General features: G+C 46.3%; 1 protein-coding gene across 5 annotated transcripts in view; it reads right to left on the minus strand.

Moving 5' to 3' along the window:
• C16H8orf33 (chromosome 16 C8orf33 homolog) overlaps positions 1 to 10783 on the minus strand; it is a 27883-nt gene extending 17100 nt beyond the window's left edge. For 3 of the 5 annotated variants that reach the window (XM_031595396.2, XM_090151855.1, XM_090151856.1), the window contains exons 1-7: positions 10619 to 10781; positions 8702 to 8857; positions 8475 to 8528; positions 7803 to 8369; positions 6347 to 6437; positions 6114 to 6260; positions 1132 to 5977 (exon numbers count right to left, since the gene is read on the minus strand). In XM_031595396.2, the coding sequence (XP_031451256.2) occupies positions 5793 to 5977; positions 6114 to 6260; positions 6347 to 6437; positions 7803 to 8162 (783 nt within the window). In that variant the 5' untranslated portion in view covers positions 8163 to 8369; positions 8475 to 8528; positions 8702 to 8857; positions 10619 to 10781 and the 3' untranslated portion in view covers positions 1132 to 5792. Of the gene's footprint in view, positions 1 to 1131; positions 5978 to 6113; positions 6261 to 6346; positions 6438 to 7802; positions 8370 to 8474; positions 8529 to 8701; positions 8858 to 10618 lie in introns of those variants that run through there. The other 2 variants (XM_031595398.2, XM_090151857.1) reach the window with 2 other exon arrangements.
• Positions 10784 to 10861: the final 78 nt, after the last annotated feature.

Here is a 10861-nt window from a genome sequence, read left to right on the forward strand (position 1 = left end):
CAGTAAATGAAAGGTGCCAGTAAATAAATAACCACTGGAATTACTGCCTCCACTCATGCGCTCTGCACAACAGTCTCACATTTCGTATGTTTGCCTCTCTCCCTCCACGTGGATGCATTGATTCCTCCAAATAGCTCAGGCAGCTCTTGACGAAGAAGGAATGATGATCTCTTAGGGAGCTGCCTGGCTCCCCAAAAAGGCTGTATATAGCAGCACCTTCAATGCTATGAAAAGAAACCTGTCCCTTGGTTCTTTGGCAGGCTGTGGTTACCAACATCAAGGTCTGTCTCTCCTCTAAGGGAACAGCTTCATCCCGGAGTTCCCACCTGGGCCCAGAAAACGTGCTCACTGACACACAGGGGTATTGGCACTGCAAGATACGTGTCTCAAGAATGAAGACTATAAACAGCTGCTAGCATAAAGTAACACAGCCTTGCATAGTTGCCATGCAACTCTGTCATCTCAAGGGCACAATCTGATGTATTGCAATGAGGATAACGATAAAAATATAAAGGCATGCATCTTGTTCCATTCCCTAAATAAGTGCCTTGGCCAAGTAAGAGAATTTTGCAGGTTGCCAATAGCAACTCTCATGTTTTCAGAGTACACTGTGCACCATCTTCATGCAAAGAAAAATTACCCAAGTCTCTCTCATGGCTCAATAGCATGTGTTCAGCCTAGGCTAGGCCAGGTGTCTGCAGAGCTCCTGTGCCCTACCACGCCATATCCTTGCCTGAGCAAAGTGCCCAAACACTTCTGCCCGTCGGAAAAGTGGGAGATTTTTACAGATAAAAACATGCCTGATCATTTCTTAAAATAAGGAATGAAACCTGTTTCTGTTCACACAGGAGGGAATGTTGTTTAGATAAACACACACACATGCACAGATACTAACGTGAACGTTAATCTCTCATACTTGCAACATATATAAAAGTAAGGTCACACACAGTTTCCTCTCACTGACTGCTCAATGTTGCACAAATATGGGAGCACTGTTATTCTTCAGGATAGCGAGGCTTTCCGCCCACCTCTCCCCATCCAAATTTATGGGCTGTGCATTTCCACAGGCTTAGCTCCCCAAGCAGGAGCTGTAGGTCTGCTGGGGCCTGAAGGTTTGGATGGGCCTCGTACCTGAACCCTTGTATGGCTTGCCAGATGTGGAGAGTAAGCTGCTTCCTTTCCTGAGTGCTCCACAGCTTCAGACATGGCATCGGCGCTTTTGTGCTGGTGGTGGTGGGACTTCTGATCGTGGTGGCCCTCCCTTTTCCTGGCGTCTGTGTCAAAGAAGACGTGGGTTAACCTATCCAGGTAGTGCTCCAGCTCCTCCTGGGTGTGCTCCAGTTGTTTGCCAACGTTACTGGGAAAAAAGGAAGAGGAAGGTGGAGGGCTTTTGCTTTCCATCTCTTTCTTGACCTCCTCCACGTGTCGGTTATGCTTCATTAGATAAACCACGATGACAAACAAGATCAGGCACAGATACACAACCCAGACTTCTTCCATCTCGGCGGCTAATGCTTGTCAATGTACTCAAAGGGAAAAAGACAGATGTGCCAAACACAGTGGGTGTGTCAGTATCCACGGGAAAGGACTGTTGCCAGCAATCAAAGCACTGCGGTAACGTAATGTCAAAGTTCAATTTTCTAAGGCAGTGTGGCTTGCAAACTTTCCTTCAGTTCCAAGTATGAATGCAGCAATGTGGACAGCAAAAGAAAATCTAAGCAAAGAACACAGAACAGTTTTGTCCCTGGAGTAAAATAACTTCAGCAGAAAGATGGAGGATCATCTGTCACAGCTCCATGTATCTTAAAACAGCAGTATTCCTCCTTGGTTTTGTTTCAAAACTGCAGGTACAATGCTTACTACTCTTCAAAAATCTTTTCTTTTTCTGTGGGGTTTGAATTCTTGTCTTGCTTGAAGCGGCGAGGTTTTCTTCTTTCTAATTCAAAGAGAAGATAAGGTAGGACTGGGTTTTTCCTCTCCTGTGGAAGATCATAGATTGTTTTATCCTTTGGGGGTCACGAGATGCCGACTCCGCGGTGCACACCCAGCACTCCGCAAACAACTGTCAGAAGGGAATATCAGCTGCTTGAGATTGCTACAGGTTCAGTAGGCCTGGTTTTGTTGGAGAGGGGCTCCCAGGCCTCGGGAGGTGGTTCCAGCTGCACTCGGCGGGGATCCCTTGGAGAGCCTTTGTAGGCTGCTCGGCAGCGGCTCTGCCCCCCAGCTGCTCAAGGCAGAGGACAGGCAGCCCAGGGACCAATGACTGCATTTCCACCGACCGAGCCTGAAAGGGGATTGGAAGAACTTACCAACCAAAGTTAACAGCCAAAAGGGAAACAGCGACAAAATCTGCCAGGATGGGGCCAGCCTGCGAGGTGGGAGGGCGGCCACCAGCCATCAGCACCGCTCTCCCCTCAGAGTCAGGGTCTGCATGGCATGGGATTGCGTTTCCTAACCTTTGCTAAGGGATCTTTTTACAGATGAGGCTGCCAAGCCTAAAAGGAGCAGAGATCACACCCAGCCCGCTGCTGCCTCTGTGTTAATGTGCTTGGTCTCATTCTTCTGCCGCAGAAACAACTCCAGAATTCCTCACTTCGTTCCCAGAACTGGGATCTTTCCCTTGCTTTGCTAAGGTCTGAGAAAACATACAGTGTCTTGTCATCCTCCACCTCTGCTGTCCCAAGGCCAAAGCTGTTAGTCAGGTTCCACTCTAGAGGCACTGTTGTACTTTGCAGCCCCTTTTTGCCTGGTTTTTACGTTTTTCCCGAGGCCACAACCACACTGGAGGCTCTTGTGAGCAGTCTGCTGGTACAAGCCTGGCCTGCAACTGCTGCACAGATTCTGGGGGGCACCACCGAAGGCATATAGAGCTACGAACCTGCCTGCCCCTCTCACACCAATCCCAAGTGCACGGCACAAAGCTTAGGACAGGAATACAGGGAGAGACAGGTAGGTCAGCACTAAGCTATATTTTCTACCCAAACTGGACACTTTCTCTTTTTCCCACTGCTGTACACTGAATTCTGTGGGGTGGTATCTCCAGCTACACGTATTACAGCAATTAGTAGAGCTAAGCCCTCCCCTAGACCTGACACTGCTGCAATAAGACATCACAAAAACCATAAATGTCCCCGAAAGTCTAAAGAAAGTAATGGTACAAAGGGGAAAAACAATTCAAATGTCATTAAGACTGCATCATGGCTTTCATGAAGAGGAATAGACTGACAGAGTAGCAACAGCATTTCCTAACCTACAATAATATTATTTCCTTCAAAATTAATGAAATGGTAATGCAGCAGAGATGCTTCAGACATTGCAGAGCTGACACAAACTACCTGTGGAAACGACCAACCCTAACCCTAAACCTATTAACCCAAATTCTAACCCTGAGCCTAGCCCTAACCCCAATAACACTAACCCCAACTGAAACCCCAACACTAATAACTCTAACCATAGAATCATAGAATGGCTTAAGGTGAAGTGGACCTTAAAAATCATCTGGTTCCACCCTGCTGCCATGGGCAGGGTTGCCTACCACAAGACCAGGTGGTCTACCAGAGATGGGGCATCCCCATGGATGAGGCACCACCATTGATGGTGCTCTCCAGGCAAACCCTGGGCATAACCCTTTGGGCATAATCCTAATGCTAATAAAATTAACACTAACCCAAACCTGAATCCTAACTCTAATAACCTTAACATTACCACTAACTTCAGTACTCTAAGCATAACCCTAAAAAAGTTAACCCTAACCTTAACCCTCACCCTAAACCCACCCCTATCCCTAAACTCTAATCCTAACCCTGATGCTAATAACCCTATCCATGATAAATTTAACTCTAAACCCTAACACTAACCCTAATATCCCTATCCCTCTACTTAAACTCTAACCCTGACTCTAATAACACTAACCCAGGCCAAGCATGGCAATGAAGAAGTCCTGCAAAAGGAATATGTGTTGGCTTTGCAAGTCAGCGTTATACAAAAACCTCTGAAAAACCACAGCAGCCTCTCACCTATGAGAATGCTTTTTTTTCCTCTGCTTTCCTTGCAGATAACATGGCTGGATTAAGTCACACTGAACATTCATCTCACCGGTATCTCTATTCTAACAGTGAAAAAGAGACCAAAGCAAGAATGTGTAAGGATGCTTCCTAGAATGCTCCTGCAGCCTCCACAACACACCAGCTCTAGATTCACCTGAAAAAAGAAAGGGAAGAAAACCAGAACTATTTCCCAGGCATATTCTGCATAAGCAGCTAGGTAAGGAAAGAACTGTAGCTCTGAGGTCATATATAGCATGCTGCTTAGTCTTAGTTAAAGGCATGAAAACATTAAAAGTTTGAGAACAATGCAGCTTTCATATGCTTAATCCTGGAAATAAAACGAACACTGGTTGTTCTACAGAGTCAAAATGCCTGCAGTACTTCCCAGCAAACCACAAGGATCAGCTAAACTACTGGCTCCCAGATTTAAGCCTTCTCTCCATATTTCTACTCATTGCACAAGCTACTCATGTTCAGTTTCTCGTTATGCCCTGACAGTCATAATTTAACATGTTTTAAACAAAAAATACCCTGGCAGATGCAACAGGCTGCTTAGTAATAAAATCTATTTCCTTTTGTAGGCAGCAGGAGGTTTTTTTTCCAAGTCTTTATCTGTAAATGTTTCCCACCAACACTCTGTTGCTCTCAGTACATGCTGGAATCTGCCTACACTTCCATTTCTTGCTTCTCATACAGGATGACTGACTGGACTATAAAAAGGAAGGAAAGCACTGTGCCCTGGGGCCACCTGATACCACGTTTCCTTTTAAAGGACTTCTGTTCCTCCAGCTTTTTTAGGCTGAGTGGGGAAGAACTTCTGCATGAACGCAGGGCATGGGCTGACTGGCTGAAGCAATACAGAGACCCAGGAGACATATGTTCAGCTGATCAGAAAGCAAAAATTTAATACAAATCAAATGCAAGAGAATCTTTGGGCTCCCACAGTTCATTTCACCACCACCCAAAGTTTAGCATACAGCTGAATTATCCTCTGAGTTGCTGCTGGTTGTAACTGGTTGAAAGTGAGCTCAGAAACACAAATCTTTCCCTGACTGGAAACAATTGCTCTAACGTTCCTAGGCTTGAACAAATCAGCATTTGCTGTTCTCTTCTAAGTCAACACCTGTCAATTAAATAGATGAACGAGCAAGGATGATTCTCTCTCATTTTCCTCCCAGATTCTGAACTTTTTTACTCTATGAATGGCAGTAATTACACACACTGCCCTGTGCTTTCCTTGACACCAGAAGCTGCATTTGCACAGCTGTCAGGTGGAATGGATATATCCAGACAGCCACAGCACTCAGATTGCCTCCTTTCTTCTCCCTCTGCAGAAGCTGGGTCTTCTTTACAGAGCATTCCATTTCGTGTGTGTTGCTTCCTCACTTGCTAAAAAAGGCCTCCTCTATTTCAAGGCAATAGGAGAGTGGGAAAAACTCACAGCATAAAAGATATTCTTAAGTTAACAGAAATTCTGCAGGAAGAAAACCAGAGCTTTCCAGACTCCATGCTGCAAAGGTGACAACTTTCTACAGTGTGAGCATGGAGGACTACTGTAGTAGATTGAGTCTTGGGTTCACATGCCAGGTTGGCAGATCTCTTTTGCACCTCTGAAGGCACTCAAAAGAAGAATCCTTTCCTTAGGAAATAAACCGAGATTCCTCAATAACATTTTCTATTGCACAGCATCCTTCTTAAGGAGCTTTGGCAGAGTTTTTAGCCATGGTTTCAATCTAAAAGACTGTCCTAGAAGAAATTAAAGCGAAACTCTTCTTGAGAAACTGTGAATCTGAACACGCCTGTGTCAGGTGTGTTGGGTGACTCTGGAGGGCATCCTGCTGATCCTTGGCTTTTACTGCATGCTCCGGAGCGCTTCCTGATGACCTGGCATTTCTTGTTCTGCACTTCCACGATTTTGGCAGATTTTGCATCTTAAAGAGGGGATAAAATAGTAGGAAGGGATTTTAGGCACCTCATATGGCAAGCTCCCACACTGCAGAGCTGTATGTAGGGCGGGAGCAAAGTCCCTTCCTCTTTAATTTCCCCCTGCATGCAAAGTTTTCCTACCAGATAGCATAAGCTTCAGCTGTTTGCACAGCTCCTCCTCCATCTTCTTCCTGTAGTCTCCAAATATGGTTCTCATGATTTGACGTTTCTTCACCAGCGGAGCCTTGTCACTGCGCAGCGTCTTGATTGCACGGAGAGCCTCCTCAACTGAAGCAGTGCAAGGGAGAAACACCTCAGTTTAAGATCCCTGAACCCTCCAACAAGGGAGATTTCTCATTTGTTAGAATACTCACCCTGCTTGGGAGTGGATTTCTGTGTCTTCAGGCCGATTTCCAGTTGCTCCACACACCAGTCCACCTCTTTCTGCAGCTGGTCATCTGACTGCTATGGAACAGAGTGAGCACAAGGAAATAAACCACCCCAAAATTAGAGCAGCAGTTGCTAAATGGGAAAAAATCAATCTGCATAAAGGCAGGACTATCCAGAATTTCAGGCTCTGGAGATTATAGGCTTCAATACAACTTCCCTATTGCCTATATTTTCACCGGATAAACTTAAAGTACTGGACAAACATTTAGTTGCAATTCACTGTCTCTGTTTGATGGATTTAATAGCTGGCTGTCACTCAGATGACACAGTGGAAAGCTGGTCAGGACCATTCATAAGAAAGAAGCTGTAAATTCAACTTATGGATGAGAGGAATAAGCATTAACAAAACCAAAGGCTACCCAAAAACCTCCCCAAAATCCAAGAGTAAGCAATGGGCAAAATCAGAAGCTGAGCCCTGGTGTCTCAGCCTTGCTGAACTAGAAATGCATGAAGTCAAGGGAGACAAAGCCCACAAAGATGGAAGGAGAAAAGTCCTAACAAACAAAGCCAGCCAATGGAAAGGAAAAGAGCTGCATCCTACAGCTGAAGCACAAAAGTTCTCATGCTACCTCTTCATTTTGCTTACAGCAGTCTCTTTCCAATGAATGGGATTTGCATCACCTTCAAATCTTTTTAACTCTCTGATATTCAGCAGTGTTTACTGGCAGGGTTGTTGTCCAAGAGGCAGGTAAAATATAATACAACTTCAGTCTAGAACATCAAAAGCAACTTTCTTGCAATTTTATATCTCAGAATTGCTCAGCTGGCAGGGTTTAATAATGACATCTATAACGATGCTGAAAAGAAAAATTAAATGGAGACATCAGAAAGTCTCATGATGCGTTCAGATCAGAAAATCTTAATGGTGTCTTCACATAACTTGCAACTTCAGCTGAACTTGGGCCTGCCTCACAGTGGGAGCCTTCCTGAAAGTTCTCAGGCTTTGCACTGCAACGTGCCATAGCCACGGCTGCACCACCTAGTAGCTTTTCTATTTGCATTCTGTGAGTAACTCACCCTACCTGATAATGTGCAAGTCAAGAGCACGGTGCCTCCTTCAGTACCCGCTGACACCAGCATGGCACTGGCTGATGAGAGTTGTTTATTTTATTTTAAATAAAATGTGACACCCAGTTTCCCAGGATTAGCTATTGCAAGCCTAATCAAATGCTTCAGCACAGGTCTGAAACAGAAAACAAAGGAACATTACATTTGTTTCCATTGAGCAGGCTCTCAACAGGGAGAAAACAGCTGCTCCAAGTCAGCAGCAATCCCTGTCTTTCATATCCATCTCATGTCAACTGCTCATCTATGCACTGACATTAAGTTTCTTTTTTACTGAAGGATTTAAATTATGGGAGCCCATCAATATTTGAATACCTGAGAGGTCTCATCCTGATGGGCTGCATCTTTATTCTGGCATCCATTAGCTTCCACCTTTGCCTTCCTCTTGATCTCGGTTTCTTTTATGTCTTTTTTACTGACAGATGCATTTTGTTTCTTCTTCTTTTTCTTCTTTTGTGTAGCTCCCTCTGATGCTGATTTCTCTATCACTGTGCTATCTTCAGGGGCACTCTCTGGCTTGGACATCATTAATGTGACATGGCTTTCATCCTCTCTGGGCACAGTACTTGCAGTTTGATCCAAGTCAGACTTCTCCAATGCTGAAATCTGCACTGTATCTACTGATTCAGTCAGCACTGCATTATCCAGCACTCCACGATCTGCTGCACCCTCCATATGTTGGCTGGCTGGAACTAATGGACCAGAGGACAGTCTTCTTTAGGGATGGCAAAGCTGAAGGACAACTTGGGTTCTTGACCAGAGGCAGCAAAACTCAGAGCTCCACTGCAGTTCTTTTACTCTGCAGTTCTTAAATTGGTTTGCATCTGCTCAGCACCACTGACACCAGGGACTGCTTCCAAAGGTGCACCAGCTGTTCTGGATCTGCTTTACAAAGCAAAAAGTCAAATTGGATTTTGCAGTGAGATGATGTGAACCCCTCTGGTTTTGCCCTAGAAATTTGGTCTGACTGTTCCCCATATGACATACCTTCTGTACTTCCTGTACAGCCTTGCTGTACTTCCACATCAACAGGTTTTGTGTCTAGAAAAGAAAAAGAATGTTTCTATCATTATGACTGTTTCTACTATGGGGATGCCACAGCTACTGCCACTCCCTCTGTAAAGCACTGCCAGAGAGGCAGTCCAACCCAAAGCTGTGAGAAATTCACAGAAAACCAAATAACACCACTCCCTGAAGGAACTGCTCGAGCTCACCTGCCTTCTTTGTGCTCTTCCAGTCCTCAGCTCTCTCAAGATGATAATCCCCAAGCACACAGTTTATCACTTCTTGGTTCTTTATAAAAGCAGTTTCATGGGAGCACAGGACCTTGAGAACATGTTCTGTCTCTTCTGCTGCACTCAAGAAAAAGACTGAGAGAAACAAGAAACAGGTTTACAGAATCACAGAATTGCCAGGGTTGGAAGGGACCTCAAGGATCATGAATCTCCAACCCCCTGCCACACGCAGGGCCACCAACCATCCCACCTAATGCTAGACCAGGCTGCCCAGGGCCTCATCCAATCTGGCCTTGAACACCTCCAGGGATGGGAGGTTATAGTGGGCCCTAAAAAATCTCCAATGGCTGAGTCTCTCCTGAACTTGTACTGTGTTTGTACCACCTCTAACTAATTCATGACAGGCAGTCAGATGAAAGTAAGCTCCAAGTACTTCTATGAGCTGAAACAATACCATGGAACATCCTTAACAGAAAAAAAATAGATCTTAATATCTTACTATACATACGTGAAGAATCTTACAGTGAGGCAAATGTGCAACTAACAGCGCTGAGGCTACTGACTGCTTAACAACCATTCCCTCAAAGCAACTGAGAAATCCAGGAGCACTGCATGGTGTCTCTTCTCTGGGAAAACTGGGGAAGAGCTGACTGAATAGTGAGTACACCCTAAAACACAGGACTCTTGCTTGAGGCTCACATAAACCAGCCAAACAAACGGTATCTTGCAGGAGCACTGCAGATGTAATGCTGAAAGTCCCACATTATGAAAGGAGTAATGGCACTGCATGAGGCAGAAACACCTCAATGGGGCTGTGGTCACCCAAAAAAGTGGGACGTATCTTCACAGCCTCTGGGTGTCAGCACCCTGAGCACCCATGCCTCCAGCTGAGTTTAGCTGGCTGCAATCAAGGACTGCTTGCCACTAAGAGCTATTACAAAGGGAGAATTAGAGAAACCCTCAGAGGAAGTGCTCCTCCCCAGTTGCGAGCTATTTTCGCTGAAGATCTCATAGCTGGCCTGCCTGAGCTATGCTGCACATCACTGATCCAGGCCGTGATCCCAGTCCTGATGGGATCTGCCCCATCACCACAGATATCTACAGCAATGTGACTCCAGATAGAGCCTGGCTACCTTCATCAATACTGCTTCGCTCTCCTCACTCAGGCACTGCACAAATGGGCCCTTTCCAGCCAAGTCTGCCTCTCCCTGCCTTGCTGTGAACAGCTTCTCGAGGCCATTCCTGCTGCCCCGTGGCAGGAGCTTGAAGGTTGAAGCACAAGGCACTGGGATAAGCAAGCACTCTGACGCCCCAGCACAGTGAGTGGGCACGTGTCAATTACTGCCCCATCCTCAGGTGCACCAGCAAACACTCTGCTAGGCATCTTACAAAGGGCAACCACACTTCTTCCCTAAACACTAAGCGTTAGCCATTTGTAGAAGCAGGACACATCTTCATATGTTAACAACTTCTCTTGGAAAGCATTTCACTGATTTTATCTTTCCCCTTCAAACCAGAAAAATGAAGCCCAAGCCTCATAAAAATAAACTGACTGGTGTTTAAGGGCCTGTTTCTGATTCTGTGTTTCTCCAGGTCTGGTAAACTACAGCAGAGCTGCAGCAGAACCAACCGACAGGCAACTGGAGATGAAACAAGAGACAACACAGAACACAGGGCAATCCAAAGCCACGGGGAAAAGAATAAAGCAGCTTACAGACAGTTCTGGAAGTTGAACGCCTTAATCACAGAACGGCTTCGTGTCGCTCTGCATTAAGAACAAACCCCGTGTAACGCGAGAAGAGAGATGGGAGGAAAGAAAGAACAGAACAAATCCGGCCACGCTTAGGGGGAAGTAAGGCTGGAATTTGGCTGCGGATGGTGAAAGAGGCAACGCACCTGGAGCCGGGGCCACGACCTGCCCACGGGAACCTCCAGCTGAGCGCTCGGGGAAGGGCTGTGGCTGCCTTCAGCGGGACGGCCGGCACAGCGCTGTAAACCGCACAGCCCGGCACGGCGCCCCGCTGCACGCCGCGCTGCGCCGCTGTCCGCCGCACAAAGGCGCCCCCGCGCCGCGCTGCGCCCTGCGCCTCCGTTCCGCCCGCGCCTCCGTTCCGCCCCTGCCCTCAGCTCGACCGCTCC

Source organism: Phasianus colchicus, chromosome 16, assembly GCF_987193195.1.
Source record: "Phasianus colchicus chromosome 16, bPhaCol1.hap1.1, whole genome shotgun sequence".
Taxonomy (NCBI): domain Eukaryota; kingdom Metazoa; phylum Chordata; class Aves; order Galliformes; family Phasianidae; genus Phasianus; species Phasianus colchicus.